General features: G+C 43.2%; 2 protein-coding genes across 2 annotated transcripts in view; one reads left to right on the top strand and one right to left on the bottom strand.

The window, feature by feature from the left end:
- LOC127569063 (RCC1 and BTB domain-containing protein 1-like) overlaps nucleotides 1–6,155 on the top strand; it is a 54,259-nt gene extending 48,104 nt beyond the window's left edge. Inside the window, exon 13 of the mRNA XM_052013358.1 lies at nucleotides 6,015–6,155. The gene's annotated coding sequence lies outside the window, so the exon portion shown is untranslated. The remainder of the gene's footprint in view (nucleotides 1–6,014) is intronic.
- Nucleotides 1–25,309, bottom strand: part of LOC127569642 (histone-lysine N-methyltransferase SETDB2-like) — a 96,776-nt gene that overhangs the window by 10,395 nt on the left and 61,072 nt on the right. Inside the window, exons 21-29 of the mRNA XM_052014441.1 lie at nucleotides 24,345–24,403; nucleotides 22,001–22,107; nucleotides 21,312–21,346; nucleotides 14,648–14,727; nucleotides 8,207–8,259; nucleotides 7,751–7,805; nucleotides 6,135–6,199; nucleotides 4,423–4,471; nucleotides 1,377–1,432 (exon numbers count right to left, since the gene is read on the bottom strand). Of these exons, the coding sequence (XP_051870401.1) occupies nucleotides 1,377–1,432; nucleotides 4,423–4,471; nucleotides 6,135–6,199; nucleotides 7,751–7,805; nucleotides 8,207–8,259; nucleotides 14,648–14,727; nucleotides 21,312–21,346; nucleotides 22,001–22,107; nucleotides 24,345–24,403 (559 nt within the window). The remainder of the gene's footprint in view (nucleotides 1–1,376; nucleotides 1,433–4,422; nucleotides 4,472–6,134; nucleotides 6,200–7,750; nucleotides 7,806–8,206; nucleotides 8,260–14,647; nucleotides 14,728–21,311; nucleotides 21,347–22,000; nucleotides 22,108–24,344; nucleotides 24,404–25,309) is intronic.

The following is a 25,309-nucleotide window of genomic DNA, read 5'->3' as shown; positions in this document are numbered from 1 at the left end:
AACCTTGCCAAAATTACACATCCAGATATTTTGTCACGAGTCATACAGTAATTTGCATTACACAAAAAGTGTGCACTGGTTGAATTTCTAGCTTCTATCCGAGGCTACCACTGACAGTTGTTATTGTTCTCAATGCAAATGAGATCTGCTAATGTGGAGTTGAACCAAGGGATTCTTGCTCTGAGTCTTAGTTATGTAGCATCTCACTAAGAGAACAGCAAGGATGCCCTTTCCCTTAAGGTAAGTGAGTTAGGGGCAATCTGATTCACTTGAATATCATCAGTTCGTGGTTATGTTTCACAGGCTATAACTATTTATGTAAAAAACTCCACACAGTATTTCATTACTTGGCAATTTTAGCATATCATTCATTGCCAAAACAGTTTAGGGAAAAAAGAGAATCAGATGCCAACCACAGGAGTTACCGAAATCTTGTTTAAGAAGGATGTTTATAGTGGAGGTGGTCCATAGGGAACTGTGCTTGACAGAAAGAATTGGGACTTAAATAGGAACAAGTGCAACTGCAAGTCTGTCAGGTTTTGGAGGGACTCATACACACATCCTTAATGTTTGGGGTCAGATGTATGTGCACATATCCAAATACTCAAGTTATACATATCTCTGATGTGTGACTGTTGTGGGGGAGGGGCTGGTCCCTGGTTCCTTCATCCCCAGCCTTGCACAGTAACCCTGCATTGTAGGAGAGGAATTCAGACAGTGACATGCAAGAAGCTGAAGACAGTGGACACCAGTGGTGACAGGTGAGAGGTTGGTGCAAGAGGCTGGAACTAGTGGTATAGATTTCAAGTGAGGTTAAAGAGACTGGAGGCAATAGACTCATTTAAAACAATCTTAAACTTGAAATGTTTAGGAATAAAAGTGAACAAAAAATAACTTTCAATAGAAACAATAAGAATTTTACCAAAAAAACCCCAAAATTTTCTTTAAACAAAATTGAAGTGGTTAGATCCATTTGATTCAGCAACTGGAACTTCTGGTTAGCTGAGAACTGCTCTTGTCACTAATTTATTCCATTTAGTGAATAGTGTGGCGTCACAGAGGAAGTCAAGAGCACTCCTGCTGTTTTCTACAGATTTATTCCGTGAGGTATTCCTTTCAACGCTCATCTTAACTACTTGGTATGGGAACGTCACCTACTCATGTTATTGGTCTTCTTAAAGATGATAGCGACCGAAGACTAAATTCCTAACCTTCACGCTCAGGCTTCCATGCACACAATTATTGAGCTTAGTCGGGTTCTTTTGCGCAAAAGAAATTGGATTCTATCTCGAGTTGAACTTCAACCACCTACAATCTTGTTACTTAGAAATATGGGAGATGAGAATTCCAATATATTTAAACTTGTTCAAACATACTTGATCTATGTTTGTGCTTGCATCACTGCAGTTTCCATCGTTTGTCTGTTTTTCCCCTGTAGGAAGAAGCATCAGTTTACTTATATGAAACTCCTAGACATTCAATAATTTATTTTAATTTTACAAAACAATTCAAAAATTCTCTTGATTGAAGATATGAACGTAGAACAAAACAAACTGCAAATAAATCTTGAACAATGAAGATCAACAAAAACAAGGTTATTTTAAAGGTATATTCTGTATTCCAAGAGAAATACACTCCGTTAAAGCCAACATCAAACATGCTAATTATGGGGCACCACAGATGCAGAGAGAACAAAAAAGGAAAAAAGTCTTTGATACTAAAGGCAGAGGACTAAATAAAGAATTTAAGAACAAAATTTAAAGAACAAAGGCAAAGAAATTTTGTAATGACATGAATTTATATTTAAAGAAATAACAGTATTCTACAGGCATGTTATTAAAAGAAAAAGAGACAAAGCATAAAATAGCAAGATAAACTCACAGAATGGTAGCAAATTGGCAGAAACACTGCATAAATTTTAACTAAAGATAGCAAGCAAGACATTTCACTTGAGGATGAGCTTAAGTAGAATATCAATCCTGTTTGAAGAGAATGAGAGAAAATAAAAACAATTAAAACTAAAAGAGAAAAAAAAATCCAAGTCTGAATGGTACGCAACACACACTAAGGCAGGAAGTGACAGATCTAATTTATATACCAAAAAGTTTAATTAAAGAGGGCAGAGTATGTGCTCAAAGCCTCTGCAAAAATGCAACATCCCCATTGATGTCTAGAACTCTCTGGCCCACAACTGCTCAAAGTGCAGGAGCAGCAGTCAGGATGACATTGAAAACCTCAAGTCCATGCATCAGCAGCACAAATAAGTCATCCATAAGTGGCGGACAGAGAGGACCACCTCACAATCTACCCACCTGCCACCCCATCAGCAACCACCTATCCTGTATGTGGAAGAGTCTGCCATTCCCATATTGACCTCATTAGCCACCTCAGCACCCACAAAAAACAGGAGTGTAGGTCTGTCATCCTTGATCCCAAGGGTCTGACCAATACATATATGACACCAGGGAATCTGATAGACAGCTCATGTTCCTTTACACAGAAAGGGAGATGAAACAAAGTGAACAACAGACCACGCAACTAAATGATGGTGCCAGAAAATATACTGGAATCTTAGCGTAACGCTATTACAGCGCCAGTGACCCGGGTTCAATTCCGGCCGCTGTCTGTAAGAAGTCTGTATGTTCTCCCAGTGTCTGTGTGGATTTCCTCTCACGTTCCAAAGACTTGCGGGTTAGGAAGTTGTGGGCATGCTATTTTGGCACTGGAAGCGTGGTGATACTTGCAGGCTGCCCCCAGAACACTACGCAAAAGATGCATTTCACTGTGTGTTTCAATGTACATGTGACTGATCATTAAAAAGTTACAGAAATGTAATAAGAAATAGTCCACATGGAATCTAAAAGGTTCAGTCAGCATGGAATCTGAAAGGTATAGTCATGATTAATTATTCAGACAGCTCTGTGTGCTACAATCAGTCAAATGGTTTTCCATCATTTGGGAAGAAGAAACTTTATCAATATTTGCAAATGATATCAAACCAGACCTACGTGCAGCAACAAGGAAAGTGGAACTTAGTACAGAAGGCATCAGAAAACTTGCAGATGTGGGCTAAAAAGTGACAAATAAATAGTAGAATTAATACAGTTTGGTAGAAAAAAAACAGAAATAACACTTATACCTTAGGAAACAAATAGTGAAGAGAAAAAAGCAGGGAAGGATAAAGGCCAACAAAGCATTGAAAAGTTAACTTTGCCTTATTCTCGACTCCTAGGTTGTAATATTCCAAAGAAGTCATTAATCCGGCTGTATTTAGTACTTCGAACATTTCTAGGTTCCTCCCATAAAACAGGACATAAAATCATGAGAGAAATTGCAAATTTACAAGAAATGAGAGATCGCAACAATCAGAAACAAATGGACAGGTCGGGGGCTTTATTTTGTGGAGAGTGATTTAGGGATGATCTCAACTGTGTTCAGTTCTGGTCGCCTCATTATAACTGTGTTCAGTTCTGGTCGCCTCGTTATAGGAAGGATGTGGAGGCATTAGAGAGGGTGCAGAGGAAATTTACCAGGATGCTGCCTGGATTGGAGAGTATTGAATATGAGGAGAGGCTTAAGGTGCTAAGGCTTTATTCACTGGAAAGGAGGAGGATGAGAGGAGACATGATAGAGGTATATAAAATATTGAGAGGAATAGATAGAGTAGACAGTCAGCGCCTCCTTCCCAGGGCACCAATGCTCAAGACGAGAGGTCATGGCTTTAAGGTTATGGGTGGGAGGTTCAGGGGAGATGTCAGAGGGAGGTTTTTCACCCAAAGAGTGGTTGGTGCATGGAATGCACTGCCTGGGGTGGTGGTGGAGGCAGATACATTGAACAGGTTCAAGAGCTTGTTGGATAGGCATATGGAGGAACGTGAGATGGAGGGATATGCGGGAGGAAGGGGTTAGGTAGTGTGAGGGTGGTCTGATGGACGGCACGACACGGTGGGCCGAAGGGCCTGTTTTGTGCTGTATGGTTCTATGGTTCATGGGTGGGATAGGGGTGATGCAGAGAAAATATTTTTATGTGAGAGAAACTAAAACTAGGAGCCATAAAATATAAAATAGTTGCCATAAATAAATATGATAGGGAAGTAATAAAAATTAGAGGTCAGAAAATAAACCACAGGAAGTGAGGCAAATTGCATAAATACTTTCAGAATTAAACAAGACCAGTACATAAAGAGGGAAGTGAACATAGAAGCTGGGATGAGGAAGATGGAATGAGAGAATATTCATGTGCAGTACAGCACAGATTAGTTGGGCTGAATAACCCTTTTCTGTATATTCCATTAGCTTGGATACGTCAGAAGGAAGATACGCCAACTATTCACAAATGATTAATTGTCAAAACACTCTCCACACTTAGCCCAACCTTTGTTTACATTTCAGCTCAGGCAGTGCAAAATCAAATAATCATACCTAATGTGAGAGGAGGATAAAAAGGTAGATTTCCAGTACAAGCAATTGTCTGAAAGAGAAACAAAAATGTTGTTAGTTTAAATACCAGCAGGGAAGCGTATGGAATAATCTATTACTTTGAAACAAAACGTATTAATTAGTGACTGGAAGGTACAGATTTAAAATAACTAGCAATGGATCTGAAGGGGTGAGTTTCTTTTGCACAGTGACTTACAATCTAGAGTGCATTGCCTGAAAAGTGGAAGATCTAAAGGTGTCTTTCAAAAAAAGAAATTAGATATATACTGTAAATGGAAAATATTATCGACTTACAGAGAAAGCAGGGCAATGGGAATAATTAATGTGTTTTTTTGAAGTGCTGGCTCAGACAGTATGGCTGAAAGGCTGCCTTCTGTGCTCTGCCATCCTATCATTCTAAACTCACTCAAGTCATTGTTATGACAACCTTGGTTTAATGCATTTAACATACACAATACCACAACCCATTTCATGTAAGCAACTTGGCTGAAACAGGAAGTGCTGGAAACAATCAGCAGGTCAGGCAGCATCTGCACAGGAAGGAACAGAACTGACATTTCAGGTGAGCAACTCTTCTGACAAAAGAGTCATTGATTGAGAATGTTGATTCTGTTCTCCACAGACTCTGCATGACCTGCTGGGTATATCCAGTATTTTCTGCTTTTATTTCAGACTTCCAGGACCTGGGTCCATTGCAGTCAGGCAATTATCATACCACAAGTTCAAGTCCTTCATGATTTGCCCTCAGACAGTGGAGTTCATGAAGTGTGGAACATTTGTAGCACAAAGAGCCACCAATCAGGATGCATTTCGCATAAAGGCAGGTGGAAATCAGGAATTCACTCCCACAGAAAGATGTTCAGGCTAAACTGATTGAATATTTCAAAATGAGACTGATTAACTTGTTGGGAAGGTTGTTAAGGAAGTGGAATCAAATCACTTACAGTAGACCTCCAATAATTCCTCACACTCAAGACTTCGGTGGTGCCCAACTAGAAGATTTTCCAGACTATTGGATATTATTTCTATTAATACCCCAACACACTTTTAATGTACTTTTATTTAGATGATACAGTTGAATATAATATTTTCCAATGAACCTGATGAGTTGAAAGGGAGAACAGCAAATTCAAATCATAGCAGTTTAAGAATTTTAATTTAGTTTCAAGTTAAATCTGGAAACAAAAAAGCAGCTGGCAGTGAAAGTGACCATGTAACTGTGGGATGGGTGCAAATGCCAGTTCTGGTAAATGATCACTTAAAACATTGATGTCTTTTCTCTGTGGCTGCAGTGTTTTTAAGAAGAGGGACATCACGCCCACAAGTGCCAACAGCATTACTCTGCCAGAAAGGTGGGACTCTTGTCATATTAGAGCCTGAGGTCTCAGGTGACAGAGATGAATCATCAAATGCCAAACTAGGGACACTGCAGTCTTCCATGGATTAAAGCATAAATCTATATTCAATTTGTGGAAAAGCATTCGGTATTAAATGGTTTTATATTATATAATGATCACAATTGAAATATTCTGTCTCACACTATTGTTATTTATATCTGATTGTTCAATTTGTAGATATCACCATGGACACCAGATTTGCCTGTCCTTGTTCAGTTAATTGATGACACATGAAGGCAACCTTCCTACACAGAATTTATTCCCTCCTCAGCGACACTCCGACGCACCCCGACGCACCTCATTCGATCGGGCTTCTTGATTGCCTCCCGGACTGTCTGTAGCGAGCAAGGAGAGTGACCATTCTGTTCCATAGAAAAGAGAAGGAATTACTAAAAGCAAAGAGCATACAGACTAGATCGAAGATCTCATGGAGGATTTGCTGAAGCAAAAATTATTCATCATTTATTCCTAAAAAAAAGTGGCTTAAATCTAGAAACTCAAAGTATTTCAAACCAGGGTCAGTTTTAATCCACAGCACCAGTTCTGTGGTAGCACTCTTGCCTCACACTCAGAAGTTGTGAGTTCAAACCCCAGTCTTATGACATGAGCACATCATCAAGACTGGTAATCCAGTACTGAAGGAATTCTGCTTTTCTGAAAGTGCTTTTCCTCAGCTGATACGGTTCTCGTCTAATTTCTCAGGTTTATGTGATAGATCCCATACCAATATTTGAAGAAGGAGCAGAGTTTCTCCTCTGTCCCACAACCATCATAAGAGAAAAAAATCCACTCATTAATACATTACTGTTTGTGGGGCTTTGTTGTAGGAGCATTTTGTGGTTGGAGCATTTCCAGCACAACAGTGACTAAGTATTTCATTGATAAAACATGCTGGCCTTTCTAGATCCTAAAGATGAGCGTAACAAAGATAGCAGGATTGTTGGAACATTTCTGGTTTAAAAAGTAGAAAGAGAAATGAATGTAGAAAAGGCTAAAGTGTTTGTTGAGCTGGAAAAGGTCAATTTAATTCAAAGGGCATAAGCAGCAGTTGGAAAAGAATGTGTCCCTGCCTCATTGGGGTATGTTTGTTAGATTACAGATAGGTACATTGGTAGAACAATACAGATGAACTTCTGAACTGAACTCATAAATCTGGCAATCAATAACATTTGTGGGCAAAAATGAACAAAATTATCTATTGGTCAGCATCTCTACACGATGGTGGGTACATTAAGGGATTTTACAAAATTACCTACATTATCAAGACTGGTGAAAGTACATGGACCTCTGCTCTGGATCACAAATTAAACAGTTACCTGACCCAATAAAGAAGCACACAACATTCCAATACTGGCACAACTAAAGATAGCCCCAGCCGAAACACAGAGGTGTTTAACTTTCAGTCTGGGTCACAAGGTCACTGCTGGGTACACCATTGAAGTGATGCCCACCTATCAATGTGGTAGCATTCTCGCCTCTGACTTTCCACTAAATGTATGTGCTGATCACAGAAGTGTAGCAGAACTGCTCAGCAATCTAATTTTCTGCCTGCATGAGGACATACAAAATGGCAACAAGTCCCAACATCAGCTTTCCATTTCTCCAGTGACAGCGCACGATCCAAAAGCAACAGAAATATACTCAATTCTCCGCTCCAGTTAGGGAAACAACCTGCATAACTGTGACAGGTCGACTGAAGTGACCCTAAGCTCTGCTGAGAGTTTGTATCTAGAAACCCATCCCAGTACAAGTGTGATTGTTTTAACCACATATTCCTTAAGATCACAAAATGCACATGATTTTGTTTTGTCTTTGCCTTTGAATTTCATTCAGTTTATGTAATAAATGTACTAACTGAAGTATTAACATCTTGTGTTAGTTTTCATTTAAATTCACGTTTCATTTAAACATACCGTCCGAAGATTGGTCCATCCTTTCTGCATGACTGGAGCTGGAATTACAGAATAACTGAAATACCAAAGATACAAAAAGTTGCTGTGGAAACTGACTTAACAAATAACCAGTAACAGCAGCCCCCAAGAGCCAAGAGATAAATTACTTTATAATTACTTTCTTATGACTATTCAGTGGAATTTTTATAAATGCCCAGTTGCTAAATTGAAACTATTGAAATTCTTGTTACAGAACAGAAAAGAAGCAGTCAATAAATTCAAAAATACAGCTACTTAAAATTATTAAGAATAAGCTTTGCAGAAAAGCTTGAAAAGTTATTGCTTTTCCCTTTGTACTACTTCAATGTACTTATGTTTGGAACGATCTGTCTGGATGATATGCAAAAGTTTTTCATTGTATCTTGGTACATGTGACAACAATAAACCAATTACCAATTGCATAATCATGTTACCCACCTCATTTTGCTTTCCAGCTTCATTTTCAAACTTCATTTGTTTCGATCCATTTCCTAAGTGTAAAGTTATACAAACAACAACAGCCCTTTTAATTATTGATGAGTTTGATTGCCCCAAAACCATTTTGTTCAAAAGCTTCTGCCTTAATTCCTACTGGATTTGCCATTTAACAAATTCATTTGTTTTAAATCTGAATTTATTAAACAAAAAAACAATTCACTTGAATACGGGTTATGGTAAAAGAGTTATTTTGGGAAACTACATTCCTGCGGTGAAAATTAAATGCAATGGCTGCCTCTACTCAGATTAGTCTGTATAGAGTTTTTACTGGGGATGATAGTAATAGCAATTAACTGCAAACAAAAACCAAGAATTGCCAGAAATTAGCAGCAGTAAAGCTGCAAAATATACATATGTAGCGGCTGCTACCGCGATGCAAGAATAAAGACACGAGTCTGCAAGCTGTAGAACAAGACTGATTTATTTACCCGCCTTGCGCAGGCCTTTTAAGCGGTGCAGTTCCCGCCCTCCAAAAATGGAAATGATGTATGCACTATGTCATCAAAACTTTTCGCACATGCGGGTTCTCCCCTGTCGCTCAAGGAAGACGAAGGCCCAGCACCATCTTGGGCCTCGCTGCTCCGACGATGTGCGCCCCGGCCGCCGAGCCAATTCGCTTGCGCGGATGGTGAGTCGCCACACAACTCCCACCCCCCAACCCCAGAACCAGCAATATGGTCCCCAAAGTTCACGGGCTGTGCTAGCCGTTGTTTGGGTGGTCGGCCTCCGTGTCGCGGTGTTGGGACCTCAACCAGTTGTTGTAGGTCTAAATGGGCTGGTTTGAGGCGGTCCGTCGTGAAGACTTCTTCCTTGCCCCCAATGTCCAAACTAAAGGTGGACCCATTATTTCTGACGACCCGGAACGGCCCCTCATATGGTCGTTGCAACGGTGCCTGTGGTGTGCCCCTGTGAACGAAAACGAACTTACAGTCTCGTAGTCCCTTGGGCACACAGGATGGGGACTGACCACGTCGTGAAGTGGGAATCGGTGCCAAGCTGCCGAGCCTCTCGCGCAGTCTTCCTAGGACTGCCGCAGGTTGCTCCTCTTGCCCCCAAGGGCAGGTATGAACTCCCCTGGGACGACCAGGGGCGCTCCGTACACGACTTCAGCTGATGAAGCGTGGAGATCCTCCTTGGGGGCAGTGCATATGCCGAGCAGGACCCAAGGAAGTTTGTCGACCCAGTTAAGACCTTTCAGGTGGGCCATCAAGGCTGATTTCAGATGGCGGTGGAAACATTCTACCAACCTGTTTGACTGAGGGTGGTAGGCTGTGGTGGTGTGCAGCTGCGTCCCTAGCATGTTCGCTTGTGCAGACCATAAGCTGGAGGTAAACTGGGCGCCTCTGTCTGAAGTGATGTGGGCTGGAACACCAAAGCGTAAGAGCCAAGTTGTGGGCAGGGCCCGGGCACAGGAATCGGTCGTGATGTCTGAAAGAGGGGTTGCCTCTGGCCACCTCGTGAACCGGTCCACGATGGTAAGGAGGTACCGCGCTCCTCTTGAAACAGGCAGGGGACCAAAGAGGTCGACGTGAATGTGGTCGAACCTTCTACAGGTAGGCTCGAACTGCTGTGGCAGGACCTTGGTGTGTCGTTGGATTTTTGATGTCTGGCAGTGCGGACAAGTCTTGGCCCACTCACTGACCTGTTTGTACAGGCCATGCCAGATGAACTTGCTGGAGACTAGTTGGACAGTTGATCTGATGGACGGGTGCACCAACCCGTGTACCGAGTCGAAACCGCGTTTCTGCCAGGCTGCAGGGACTATAGGGCGGGGCTGATCTGTTGCGATGTCGTACAGGAGAGTCCGTTGACTTGGGCCAACTACGTAATCTTGGAGCTGCAAGCCTGAGACTGCAGTTCTGTAGCTGGGCAGCTCGTTGTTGGCTTGCTGTGCGTCAGCCAGGGCCGCGTAGTCTACAGCCAGGGACAGGCTGTGGATGGTCGGTCTGGAGAGCGCGTCAACAACAACATTGTCCTTCCTGGAGACATGTTGGATATCCGTTGTGAACTCGGAAATGTAGGACAAATGTCGCTGCTGGGGGGCTGACCAGGGATCAGAGACCTTAGAGAAGGCGAAAGACAATGGCTTGTGGTCAGTGAAAGCGGTGAAAGGCCTGCCTTCTAAAAAATACCGGAAATGCCGGATTGCCAGGTACTGCGCTAGTAGTTCTCGATCAAAGGCGCTGTATTTAAGTTTGGGTGGCCTAAGGTGCCTGCCGAAAAACACCAAGGATTGCCAACGGCCTTCGATTAATTGTTTCAGTACCCCACTGACCGCAGTGTTAGATGCGTCCACCGTGAGGGCAGTTGGGACATCTGTCCTGGGGTGTACCAGCATTGCGGCGTCTGCTAGGGCTTCTTTGGCCTTAATGAAGGCAGCCACAGCCTTGTCGTTCCAGGCGATGTCCTTGCCCTTGCCAGACATCAGCGAGAACAAAGGGTGCATGACACAGGCTGCTGCAGGGATGAAACGATGGTAAAAGTTGACCATCCCAACGAACTCCTGCAGGCCTTTGACTGTGTTGGGACGGACAAAATGGCGGATAGCATCTACCTTGGCGGGTAGGGGTGTTGCTCCCTCGCTGGTGATTCTGTGGCCGAGGAAATCGATAGAGTCGAGGCTGAATTGGCACTTGGCCGGGTTGATAGTGAGGTCGAAATCACTGAGACGGGAGTACAGTTGGTGGAGGTGGGAAAGGTGTTCCTGGCGGTTACGGCTGGCGATGAGAATGCCATCTAAATAAATGAACATTCTCATCGGCCGCTGGAAGGTCTGCACGGCGTTCTTAAGGCTGAACGGCATTCCAAGGAATTCAAAGAGGCCGAACAGAGTGATGAGCTCAGTTTTGGGGACGTTGTCAGGGTGGACCGGGATCTGGTGGTATCCCTGGACGAGGTCCACCTTGGAGAAAATGTGGGCCTCGTGTAGGTTTGCTGCGAAGTCCTGGATATGAAGGACAGGGTAGTGGTCTGGGGTGGTGGCATCGTTCAGCCTGCGGTAGTCGCCGCAGGGCCTCCACCTGCCGGTGGCTTTGGGGACCATGTGCAGGGGGGAGGCCCAGGGGCTGTATGACCTGCGAACGATCCCCAGCTCCTCCATGCGGCGGAACTCCTCCTTCACCAGGCGGAGCTTGTCTGGAGGTAGTTGTTGTGCTCGGGTGTGAAGGGGTGGCCCTGTCGTAGTGATGTGGTGCCGCACCTGGTGTTTGGGCATCGAATTCGTGAACTGAGGTGCCAGAACTGATGGGAACTCGGCTAGGAGCTTGGTGAACTCATTGCTAGACAGGGAAACGGAGTCCAGGCGCGGGGCTGGTAGGCTGGCTTCTCCCAGGGAGTAAGTTTGGAAGGTTCTGGAGTGCACTAGCTGTTTCTCTCGTAGGTCGACTAACAGGTTGTGGGCCCGGAGGAAGTTAGCTCCCGGGAGTGGCTGGGCGACGGCGGCAAGGGTAAGGTTCCAGGTAAAACGGCTGTCGTCGAATTGTAATTGGGTTGTATGGGTACCGAAAGTTCATATTGTTGTGCCGTTTGCAGCTTTGAGGGCAGGTCCCTGTTGCCTGCTGTGACTGTCGCAGCCGGTCGGAGGTAAAACACTGACCTCTGCTCCAGTATCGACAAGGAAACAACGTCCGGGCTGCTTGTCCCAAACGAATAGGAGGCTGTGTCGGTGGCCAGCTGCCGTGGCCATCAGGTCCTGGCATTTCCCTGAAACTTGCAGGGTGGGCGGCATCGATGGGTCTCCGCGCCCCACCTCTGATGGTAGAAACACAGCTGGTCATCAGTGTCGTCGTCTGTGTTTCTGGGGTGTGGTCGCTCGGCTGCTGGGACTGGTTTAGGTAGGCATTGGGCACACGGTCTGGCGATTTGGCCGACGGACGAACTGCTCTCGCGTTTGGCCCTCCACAGGACATCTGCCCGGGTGGTCACCTCATGTGGATTGCTGAAGTCGGCGTCAGCCAACAGCAGGTGAATGTCATCGGGCAGCTGTTCGAGGAAGGCCTGCTCGAACGTCAGGCAGGGCTTGTGTCCCTCAGCCAAGGCCAGCATCTCGTTCGTCAGGGCTGATGGAGATCTGTCCCCCAGGCTGTCGAGATGAAGCAGGCGGGCGGCGCGCTCACAACGGGAGAGACCAAAGGTCCGAATGAGAAGGGCCTTGAAAGCCGGGTACTTATCTTCCTCTGGAGGAGACTGAATGAAGTCTCCAACCTGGGCGGCTGTCTCCTGGTCCAGGGAGCTGACCACGTGGTAGTACCGTGTGGAGTCGGAGGTGATTTGCCGCAGTTGGAACTGGGCTTCGGCCTGGTCGAACCACATGCGGGGCCGAAGTGTCCAAAAGGTGGGCAGCTTGAGTGCCACTGCGTTGGCTGCTGCGTTGTTGGTCATTGTGTGGGTCCAAAAATCCATTTGGACCGTCGGGGTCACCAATGTAGCAGCTGCTACTGCGATGCGAGAATAAAGACACGAGTCTGCAAGCTGTAGAACAAGACTGATTTATTTACCCGCCTTGCACAGGCCTTTTAAGCGGCGCAGTTCCTGCCTTCCAAAAACGGAAATGACGTATGTGCTACGTCATCAAAACTTTTTGTACGTGCAGGTTCTCCCCCGTCGCTCGGGGAAGACGAAGTCCCAGCGCCACCTTGGGCCGCACCGCTCCGACGACGCGTGCCCCGACCGCTGAGCCGGTTCGCTTGCGCGGACAGTGAGTCGCCACATATATATGAAACCTATATGATTTATAAATACATATGTTTATTTATTAATAAATAAACTTAAATGAATAAATATTCTATATATAAGTAATGTTCCTATGCTATAATGCAGTGACCATATCACCTTCAGCAGACAATATTTCAGTTTTCACACACAGCAAGAAACAGCAAAAGGTACATGCCCCAATAAACTCATACAATGCCTGTGGTTAAGGATCAAAGGTAGATTGAAATGCTAAAGCCCACTTCTCTTTTTAATTATTGCTATACAATATTTCACATCACCAGGTACCTGGGGGCTTGGTTCAATATCTAAAGAGACAGTGTCTCAGATAATGCAACACTCCATCAGAGCTGCGGGGAAGCATCAGTCCAAATCATGTGATCAAGGACTGGACTGAGTCTTGAATTTAAAACCTGCTGACTTAAGATACAGGCTCCAGCACTGAGCAAAGTTGTCATTCTGTTACTGCACAGAGCCAATTTAACTACAAGTTTTGGAGTAAGAAAAAATTGTGGAAAGACAGAAGAATATAAACCAAATAAACTGATAATATCCATAATGACCCAGTTTCTTTCATAGCAGTTAGCGCGACACTATTACAGCGCCAGTGATCGGGTTTCGATTCCCGTCGCTGTCTGTAAGGAGTTTGTACGTTCTCCCGTGTCTGCGTGGGTTTCTGCCGGGTGCTCCGGTTTCCTCCCACATTCTAAAGACGTACGGATAGGTTAATTTGGGGTTTAAAACGGGCGGTGCGGACTCGTTGGGCCGGAAGGGCCTGTTACCACGCTGTAAATAAAATTTTAAAAAATTTAATTAAAATTACCACCTCATGTATTTCTGCTTAACTGTAACACTCTGGGAACTGGCTGTATTTCAACATCAATACTTATGCACAGTACCAAATGTGATATTAAACAAGCTTAAATCTCCATAGTTACTCTGAATGAATGCACATGCTAAATGCAACATAAGAATGCAGAGGATGTAAAGAGCAAACCACTGTGATTTAAAAAATAGATTCTGGAATCACAGTGCAAGAGAACTATAAGCAACATAAGTTACCATTTTGTATAATATATCCCCAGGGCACATTTACAACAAGATGATAAAGGATGATGAAACTATTATCAAGCTGATGATACCACAGTGGGTTTGGGTACCAGTTTATCCATTGAGGAAATGGCCTTGTTGTAGGATTTGGAAAAAGTTACTGGAGTGCCAGGTTTGATCACCTGGATAGGTACAGACCAAACTTTGTCTTGTACATTTAAACAGCCGGTTGCAATAGACAATAATATTCACACAAAAATATAATAAGCATATTATGATCTTGATCTTCAAGAAACTGATATTCTTGGTATTGGCTAGTTATTGTGGGGCCAGAGTTTAATTTACTATCAACCTGTCAAATGTGGTTACCAGGGCACAACAAATGTTCCACTCCTATTTATAACTAGATTGTGCAATCCAAACAACACACAAGCTGCAGAAGCTGACAACTTTATTCCTGTTACACCAGTCAGACTATGGCTGATCTTTTACCTCCATGCCCCTTTCCAGCATTAACCCCGTATCCCATGAATCACTTTGCCAAAACTGTGATGCTTTGTATCAGCAATAAGTCCACCCAAAAAATTAACAAAATGTTAATATATGTCATATTTTACTCACTAGATTTAGCACTGGGTTGTATGTGGGTGCCAGTAAATATTGGCAAGTCATCACTTTCATCTGTGTCAGAACTGTTTGCCCTTACAAAAAAAAGAAAGCATATTTAGCTACAGTGATACTGCAGTAACATTAGGGCAGACTGTCTTTGTGGGAACTGGCAGCCTGATTTACATTTTTCTTCAATGAAGTCAATGGAAATAAACACTATCCCACAAAGTCAAGCTCTACCCCACTGAGAAGAGAGATCTGTCCATTTTTCAGTTCATCTGTAAATATGCTGCAGCAGAAAAACAATAGCAAGATAATAGCAGTATCAGTCTAGATAACAGACACAGCAAAAGTACACACAGCTCAGGCAAAGTCCTCTTCACCAGCACGTGAGAGCCAGCAAACTAGTCAACCTAACATAGCTGTGTCCCAGAATCATAACTTCCAATCAGCAGGACAGTCAAGAGGCAGTGACCCTGGGAGTCTCCAACACCGTGAACCCTCATGGCTCAAGTGTCCTATGAGAGCATTTCAACTCTCTGCTGCATACTTTCACCAGCTGGTGAACACAAGAAAATACGAAATAGGAGCAGGAGTAGGCCATCTGGCCTATAGAGCCTGCTCTGCCTTTCAATAGGATCATGGCTGATCTGGCCATGGACTCAGATCCACCGACCTGCCTTTTCCCTATAACCCTTAATTCCCCTACTATGCAAAAATCTACCTAATTGTGTCTTAAATATATTTAACGAGGTAGCCTTTACTGCTTCCCTGGGCAGAGAATTCCATAGATTCACTACTCTCTGGGAAAAGCAGTTCCTCCTCATCTCCATCCCAAATCTACTCCAACAAATCTTGAGGCCATGTCCCCTAGTTCCAGTCTAACTTACCAGTGGAAACAACTTTTGAACAGGAAAGCATCCCATATGCCTTTTTAACCAAATTACTCACCTATCCTGGTACCTTTAAGGATCTGTAGATGTAGACTCCAACTTCTCTTTGTTCCTCCATACCACTCATTATCCCCTCATTTATTGTACATCCCCCCTTGCTTGTTGCACCTCCCCCATTGCACTTCTTCTCTACATTAAATTCCATTTACTCTTGTGTTTGTCCAGCTGACCAGACCATCCATATCGATGCTTCCCTTTCTTAGCCGAGGCATAGAATCTGTGGACAGGGAGGTTATGCCAGAACCCTGTGCACCACTCGTTAGATCACAGCTCGAGTCCAGAGTACACTTTTGCTCCCACATTAGAGGAAAGGTGTAATTTTGGTGATGTCAGTCTCAACAGGGTCTGCTGAATCTTAGTAGTCAGTGATGATATTCACTTCTTGGATATGCTTTATTTGCATCCCAGGTGGTTTTTGCAACAAGTTCTTCCTTAGGAAATCCATGAGGATTCCAGTTATGACAAAAGATTGAATATGTTAAGGTTGTTTTCTTTAGAACAGGAGCCTGAGGAGAAACTTAATTAAGGTGTATCAAATAAGAAAGACCTTGTGGCTTTCTCTGGTGTTCTCTTTTCCATTCCCCTGTGAACTAGAGTGGATTCCCTGGCTAAGTGGTAATTGTAGTGTGGAATAGGACCCTCTTACTTTTGATGGCCTCTCTCAGTTTATGACCTTCTTTCTTACAGTCCAAAGCTCACTTCCTCATTGGCAACTATATGGACAATTTTTATATCATCTGCCCTCATCTTCATCATGCCCTCTACATTTTGGCTTCAATCAACGACAAAAATCACAGGACGGAACACCAAGCCCTGTGGAATCCCACTGGTCACAACCCTTCAGTCACAAAAATGTCCGTCAACTGCTTCTCTTTGCTTCCTGCTGCTGAACCAATTGTGAATCCAGTTCGCCACTCTCCCTTGGGCTTTTACACTTCCGGTCAGAGACAGAGCTGAGCATTTCCACAACTAGATGAAGTAGAGGATGGCAGAGCTCAGCATGTAAGCACAGAGACAAGGCTGACATGTTGGATGTCAAAATGCAGTGGTGAGGGTGTAAAGGGGATTTACCAAGATGTTGCCTAGGATGGAGCATTTCGGATATGAAGAGAGACTGGAGAGGCTGAGCTGTTTTCCCCAGAGCAGAGAAGGTTAGGAAGAGACATCACTGAGGTATATGAAATTATGAGGAGTTTAGATATTTCCTCATAATTTTATATACCTCAGTCGTGCAGGAAACTATTCCTCTTATTGAGGCAGATAAAACTAGAGGGCATAGGTTTAGGTAAGGGTAGGAGATTTAGAGGGGATCTGAGAGGGACATTTTTCAGCCAGAGAGTGACAAGTGCCTAGAATATACTGCTTGAGAGAGTGGGGATTATCCTGGATATTATAGACCAGTGAGTCTCCCATCAGTGGTAGGGAGACTAATAGAGAGGATCCTTAGGGATAGGTTTTCTGAGCATTTAGAGAAGCATGGTCTAATTAGGGACAGTCAGCATGGCTTTGTGCAGGGCAGGTCATGTCTGACTAACCTGACTGAGGAGGTGACAAAGGTGATCGATGAAGGTAAAGCAGTGGATGCTGTATACATGGATTTTAATAAGACATTTGATAAGGTCCCGCGTGATAGGCCTATCCAGAAAATTAGGATGCATGGGATCCAGGATGACTTGGCTGACTGGATCCAAAATTGGTTTGCCCATAGAAGACAGAGGGTAGTGGTGAATGAGTCTTATTCTGGATGGAGGTCCGTGACTAGTGGTGTTCCGCAGGGATCCATACTGTGACCACTATTGTTTTGTCATATCTATGATTTGGATGAAAATGTGGTAGGGTGGGTAAGTTTGCAGACAACAGAAAGATTGCTGGCGAGGTGGATTGCATAGAAGATTGCCAAAAGATGCAGCGGGATATCGACCAGTTGTAGATACAGGGCAGAGAAGTGGCAGATGGAGTTTAATCCAGGCAAGTGCGAGGTGCTGCACTTTGGGAGATCCAACATAAAGGGAGAGTACACAGTTAATGGCAGAATCCTGAACAGTGTTAATGAACAGAGTGATCTTGCGGTCCAGGTGGTAACGAAGGCGTTTGGCATGCTTGGCTTCATGAATCCAGGCACCGAGTTCAAGAGCCAGGAAGTTACAGTGACATGCAAAAGTTTGGGCACCCTGGTCAAAATTTCTGTTACTGTGAATAGCTAAGCGAGTAAAAGATGACCTGATTTCAAAAAGGCATAAAGTTAAAGATGACACATTTCTTTAATATTTTAAGCAAGATTACTTTTTTATTTCCATCTTTTACAGTTTCAAAATAACGAAAAAGGAAAAGGGCCCGAAGCAAAAGTTTGGGCACCCTGCATGGTCAGTACTTAGTAACACCCCCTTTGGCAAGTATCACAGCTCGTAAACGCTTTCTGCAGCCAGCTAAGAGTCTTTCAATTCTTGTTTGGGGAATTTTCACCCATTCTTCCTTGCAAAAGGCTTCTAGTTCTGTGAGATTCTTGGGCCATCTTGCATGCACTGCTCTTTTGAGATCTATCCACAGATTTTCGATGATGTTTAGGTCGGGGGACTGTGAGGGCCATGGCAAAACCTTCAGCTGTGCCTCTTGAGGTAGTCCATTGTGGATTTTGAGGTGTGTTTAGGATCGTTATCCTGTTGTAGAAACCATCCTCTTTTCATCTTCAGCTTTTTTACAGACGGTGTGATGTTTGCTTCCAGAAATGTTCCTGTGCCACTGGCTGCAACACAAGCCCAAAGCATGATCGATCCACCCTCGTGCTTAACAGTTGGAGAGGTGTTCTTTTCATGAAATTCTGCACCCTTTTTTCCTCCAAACATACCTTTGCTCATTGCGGCCAAGAAGTTCTATTTTAACTTCATCAGTCCACAGGACTTGTTTCCAAAATGCATCAGGCTTGTTTAGATGTTCCTTTGCAAACTTCTGACACTGAATTTTGTGGTGAGGATGCAGGAAAGGTTTTCTTCTGAAGACTCTTCCATGAAGGTCATATTTGTGCAGGTGTCGCTGCACAGTAGAACAGTGCAGCGCCACTCCAGAGTCTGCTAAATCTTCCTGAAGATCTTTTGCTGTCAAACGGGGGTTTTGATTTACCTTTCTAGCAATCCTACGAGCAGTTCTCTCGGAAAGTGTTCTTGGTCTTCCAGACTTCAACTTGACCTCTACCGTTCCTGTTATCTGCCATTTCTTAATTACATTATGAACTGAGGAAACGGCTACCTGAAAACGCTTTGCTATCTTCTTATAGCCTTCTCCTGCTTTGTGGGCATCATTTATTTTAATTTTCAGAGTACTAGGCAGTTGCTTAGAGGAGCCCATGGCTGCTGATTGTTGGGACAACGTTTGAGGAGTCAGGGTATTTATAAAGCTTTGAAATTTGCGTCACCTGGCCTTTCCTAACGATGACTGTGAACAAGCCATAAGCCCTAACAAGCTAATGAAGGTAACAGTTATCTGAGAGCTCAAATCTCTTAGGGTGCCCAAACTTTTGCATGGTGCTCCTTTCCTTTTTTCACTCTAAAATTGTACAAAACAAAAATAATACACTAATCTTGCTCAAAATGTTGCAAAGGATGTTTCATCTTTAACTTTATGACTTTTGGAGATCAGTTCATCTTTTACTCACTTAACTATTCACAGTAACAGAAATTTTGACCGGGGTGCCCAAACTTTTGCATGCCACTGTATTTATAAAACTCTAGTTAGGCCACATTTAGAGTATTGCATTCATTTCTGGTTGCCTCATTACAGAAAGGATGTGGAGGCCTTGGAGAGGGTTCAGAGGAGGTTTACCAGGATGCTGCAGGTTTGGAGGACATGCGCTATGAGGAGAGGTTGGTCAAGCTGGGGCAGTGGAGGCTGAGGGGAGATTTGATAGAAGTTTATAAAGTTATGCAAGGCATAGATAGAGTAGACGCCCAGTATCTTTTTCCCAGAATTGAAATGTCTAGCACTAGAGGGCATGTATTTAAGGTGAGAGGGGGAAAGGAAATGTGCAAGGCAAGTTTTTTTTTAAGCCACAGAGCATGGTGGGGACAGAGGCAGATAGCATAGGAGCATTTAAAAGGCTTTTAGATAGGTCTATGAATATGCAGAGAAGGGAGGGTTATGGTCAATGTGCAGGGAAGAGGAATTAAATTAATTAGGAATCATTGGTTTAATTAGTTCGGCACAACGTCATGGGCTGAAGGGCCTGTCCTGTGCTGTACGGTTCTATGGTCTGTCCATGTCCAGACATTGCAGCATGCAGATGCGCGAGATAAAGTAGTGTTACAGGGAAATAAATGGGCTCGATAGGATTGCTTTGAGAGCTGGCATAACCTCAATGGGCCAAATGGATGCCTAAGTTGCAAGGAAATATGAAAAATCTATAAAAGTAGGAACTCATAATCTGAGGAGTTGCAAATGGAACTGACCACAGCAATCTTCAGTCACTGCCCCACTTCTAACAATATAATAGAAGGAAGGGCATGTTGGAATCAGCTAAAAATAGTTGTGCCCATGACTAAACCCCTCCTGCAACATTCTTGGGTTGAGATGACTGGCAACACTTCAATTTTCCCTTAAAGTCGCACACCATTCCTTTAATATCACTGGGTCAATATCCTGCATTTAATATCAGTATCTTGGGATTCTGTTGATATGTGGACTTCAGTGGGTCAAGGAAAGTCAAGATGGACAATGCCAATCCTGAGAAAATACAGCAGAGTAGCTTTCCTCCCTTGTAAACAAGTAGTGAACTAGTTAGCTTCTTACAACAATCCAACAGCACAAACACAGTCATCTGCCCAAGGGCTATTACAGAGTGACTCAGGTGTTCTCTGTCACTCAGTATTGTTGCACATGTAAACAAGAACTGAAGGACGAAGCTAAGCAGGAAGACAACATTAGGATTGGCTTGCTTATCCCAAATTAGCTTGTTAGCAACCAATAAACTAAGTTTAAGAAGACTTCATTTAAAGAAACTTGTGGGTGCAGATCATTAAATATATAAGCAGTTACTGTAGAAGGTGCTTCAGCTGTAGCATATTGTTGGTCACCTCAAAGAATGTGGCAGCCTCAAAGATATGAGGCAGAGCCCAATGCCAGAGGCTCCAGCAAGGGTCTGCACCACATCCATGGATTCCACTGATGCTCTGAATACCCGCAATACCAGGGTAGAAAGAGGTGCATTATACAAGTAGTTATCAGTCAGGATAAGCTGCAGGCACTTTTCTCACAGTTCTTTATTAACTGGTATTATTGGCTCTGACTATGGTAGGAATACATTCATGTGATGATTCAGCAATTCACATTCCTTCCCTCCCACCACCTACGCTGGTACCTCCACATTATTCTCTGTGCTTTCCTGAATGAGCTGCTTTTCTTCCTCTGCCTGCTGGAGAAAGTAGGGCAACCACACCGTCTCCAACCATGATGTTAATCTACTTTATGGAGAACATTGACCAATACAAAAAAAACCACCTGCCCCATGTTTAGCAGCAGAGAATCTTCTGTATCCTTCTGAACCACTGGACATATCTGGGTTAACGGTCCACCTACACCCACAAAGTTGTCCCTCAGCTCTGCACTGACCTAATCTGCACCATACACTTGAATCCAAAGGAGTCACAGACAGTGATTTTGCCAATCAAGGCAAGCAGACTCTTCTAAAGAATTCTTTTCTGAAAGACAATTTCTCATGACATAAAATCACTTACCTCTTCCTTATGGCAGCACCTCCCTTGATACTTTCCTTATAGAATTGAAAATGCAAAAAACAATGCAATGAAAATTATGATTATGAAAAGAAAGTCAACTAATTGCTTTTTGCACCTTAAACACAAGAGTAAATTATTCCTACTGTATCTTACAATAAATTGTAAGGAATGGTACTCTGAGCAACTACAGGTTTTATAATATTTAGATTTTCTGTGCAATATCAGGTTGAAGGAAGGCATTAAGTGGAGATCATCAGGAGTTGGGACAAAGTCTCCTCTCTAATCTAAACCTATGAGCTGGATAATTGCTCTGTGTAATAATCAATTTCCAAGTGACCAATCAATGTGATGTTCCTGCAGGTGCCCACAACAGCTAAAGGCAACTATAAACTTCACTGCTCCAGAAACTACAAGGTGGATCATCACTGTAGATCTCTGTGGACCAAGCAGGACATCCCAGACATAACATCTATCACACTGCAACACCTCCGCCACTTCCACAATGAGGTCTGGATCCTGACCTGGTTATTCTCAGACCAGGGCAGCAGCATTCCATTCATCAATACACGAACGTCTGCCTTTTCATTCCAATCAGCTCACTAAGTTCTAATTACCATGCCAAATAAACTCCATTTTAACCAGTTCAAGCAGAACAAATACCAAAAGAAGGTAGATACTGCGCCACTTACTGATGTCTTGGGTTGAAATTTGTCGAGATGGGAGACTTCACGAAGATTATTGCCCCCCATTGCTTTCATAATGCCATTATCTGTACGACTGCGAGCAATTTTGCCTCCTAAGGGAGATAATTGTCACTAAGTCATATTTCATTCTAAGCTTAATAATTCACATTCATTATATTTTAATTCAAACTACCGATGTAATTGAAATCCTTCAAATTTAAGTTTGAGCTAAAAAGTTTCAAACTTTGACTCAAGAAATAGACTGGAACCGTAAACAAAGAGCCTTGGCTCAGTGGCAGCACTCTCTTGCTAGCAGGTTTTGGCTGGTGGCATGCAGTCTCCACTCCCTCCACCCCACCTTCCCCAATGCAGTACAGATACCAGGCTTAAGAACAATTGGAATAAAGCTGCAATGAGATCAAGGGGTACAGATATATAAAAAATGTTGAAAGAAGCAAAAAGAAAAGTCAGCCAGAAAATGTGCAAAGGAATTGAACTGGTTTATTATTGTCACATGTACCGAGATACAATGAAAAGCTTTTGATTGCATGCCATTCTGACAGATCATCTCATTCATAAGTGCATTGAGGCATTTCAAAGAAAACAGAATGCAGAATACAGTGTTACAGTCACAGAGAAAGTGCAGTGCAGGTAGACAAATAAAGTGCAAGGGCCACGACAAGATAGATTGGGAGATCAAGAGTTAATCTTTTAGTGTTTGAGAGGTCTGTTCAAGAGTCTGATAATAGCAGGATAGAAGTTGCCCTTGAGCTTGGTGGTACCTGTTCTCAAGCTTTGGGGTAGCATTGGGGGTTCACGTTTAAGCTGATAGAACTCAGAGCAGTGAAGTCATGTTGAATATCTAAAGACTTAGTTAGATTACATTTGCAATCTGTAAATAGGTCCAGTTGATATTCTACAAGATGGATGTTGGAACACTGGAGCAAGCACAAAGAAGAGCTGCCAAGGTGATACCAGAAATGAAAATGTACAACTACCAGGAGGCACTTAACAGGCTGGGCCTTTTTTCCACTCAAAGAGGGAGGATTCCTGAAGGTGACCTGTTAACGGTCACTAATATTATGAGGTATCCAGTATAGAGAGGGTTTCATCTGTGTGGGTGTCCAAAATCAAGAACAGTCAGAAATAAATCTAATTATGAGAGATTCCTTTACTCAGAGTGGCAAGAATGTGAAACCTGCTACCACCTGCAGCAATTCAGGTAAATAACATTGGTGTGTTTGAGAGGAAGTGGGACAATTAAATAATGGAACAAAGAAATGAAGGTTATAGCAAGAGTAAGTGGGGTACTCAGATGGTAGAGAAGCAGCAATGGACCAGGTTGGGCTAGCTGTACTTTTTTGTCATGAATTCCATGCAACCTAGGGGTTCCGTAGAGGTCTTTCACCAGGAGCTACACATTCTGTAGATTATTATGGTTGCTATCCAAGGGAGATGAAGGAAGACATGCAACAAGACTCTGATTTTCTCAGCTTAATGTCACTTTACAAACAGCTGAAAGAAAGTCTAATTCAAGGTCATCCTTTTCAGAGATAGACATGGTAGCAGGGAAGAGGAATGAAAACAACTCCAATATTCAACTATTCAATTGTTTGGAAGTCATGATGGTTCACCATCCAGCTCACCAGCGCCCCATTCCCACACTCACTTTAAACACACCAGGACCCCACACCTGCATTCTTTTGAACCCACCAGGCCCTGTTCCCACACTCCCTTTAAACTCACCTGGTTCACTAGAAAATTTATGAAACTACTACTACACAGTTCGCAAATCAGAAATGCAGCTGCCCAACAACATATTTAAATACAAACATAGGCCAACGGGTAGTTAAATCAGGGTGTTTAACACAACCATTCAGATATTGCCATGAACCAAGTTCCCAGAAGATGCCTGCAGCCCTGCAGCAGCCGGCAAATCCATCCCTCGCCTCCCAAATGCTCGTTCGTATGTACAGACTGTACGCAAGTTGAGTGTTTGTAACCTGCAGAGGACTTGTAGTAACGCTCAATAGTCCAGAAAATCTGCCAGTCCAGCACCAAAGCCCTAAATGCGCCAGATTATCAGAGTTTTACTGTACATTGAGTCAACTGCATTGGTAAAGGATGTATATATGGGACAACATGAAAATAAAAAAGCTGCAGGTTTTGGAAATATGAAATAAAAACAGGAAGTGCTGGAAACACTAGCATGGGCTGTTTTATACACCAGTATACAATGGTGTTTTCAGCATCTTCTGTTTTTATGTACTGACAAAGTGCCTTCATTCTCTTACAATCTAACCTCTTCACAGTCAGAAACAAAGTAAAATATTTAAATACATTAACTTACTGGAAGATGTTCCACTGGGTTTTGGACGTTCACCTTTTTTATGGATTTTGCAATAAACTCTAAAGCAAAAACAAAGACAATGAACACAAGTCACAGTGAAAGAAGATTGGAAAAATTAACAACCAGGTCATTGGACTATAGAGTGACAGAATCTTACTTCTCACAGTAGATCATCATGAATGATTAACAAAGAGCTTTATCACCTTGGGCTCGGGACACCAGTGACCAGTGTACTGGATCAGAACGAACCTTTGCCATTCCCAAACTCAGCTAAGGTGTCTCTGAGGGCTAGTCATTAGCAGATGCAAATCTGTCTGGCACAGGGGAAGGAATGTCATCCCAAGCCAGCTCCTTTACTCTTACAATGGATAATTAGAGAAAGAGTTTGCAAGTTCTCCCCATGACTGCTTGTGTTTCCCCTTGGTGCTCCAATTTCCTCCCACAGCCCAACGACGTGCAGGTTGGTAGGTTAATTGGCCATTGCAAATTGCCCCATATGTGTAGGTGAGTGGTAGAATCTGGGAAAATTGATGAGAACGTGGGGTGAATTAAAAAAAAGGATTAATGTAGGATCATTGTAAATGGGTTAATGGTTAGTGTGGACTCGGTGGGCTGAAGGGCCTGTTACAATACTGTATCTCAATGATGTGAGCACAGGACAAGTCCTGGATGCTAAAACAATGTTATTTTGTGAGAGGGAGGGGATGAGAATACTGAATGCAAAAGGCAATGAGTGTTTGCTTGCGAGTGAGTGAGTAAGTAGAGAGCTGCAGAAACAAAAAGATGGTGCGTGAGGGGGTGCAGGGGAAGAGAGACCGTGAAAGTAAATGTAATTGAGATAGAATGAGAACCAGAATAGTGGCAATTTGTATTCTACTCCACAAATATCACTTGGAGAGAAGGACCCCAAAACTTTATACCACATTTATATTTTACAAACAGGGCTATCAATCAATTTTTCTTAA

This window comes from Pristis pectinata, chromosome 4 (assembly GCF_009764475.1).
Source record: "Pristis pectinata isolate sPriPec2 chromosome 4, sPriPec2.1.pri, whole genome shotgun sequence".
Lineage (NCBI taxonomy): Eukaryota > Metazoa > Chordata > Chondrichthyes > Rhinopristiformes > Pristidae > Pristis > Pristis pectinata.
This window is presented reverse-complemented; position numbering and strand designations above follow the sequence as displayed.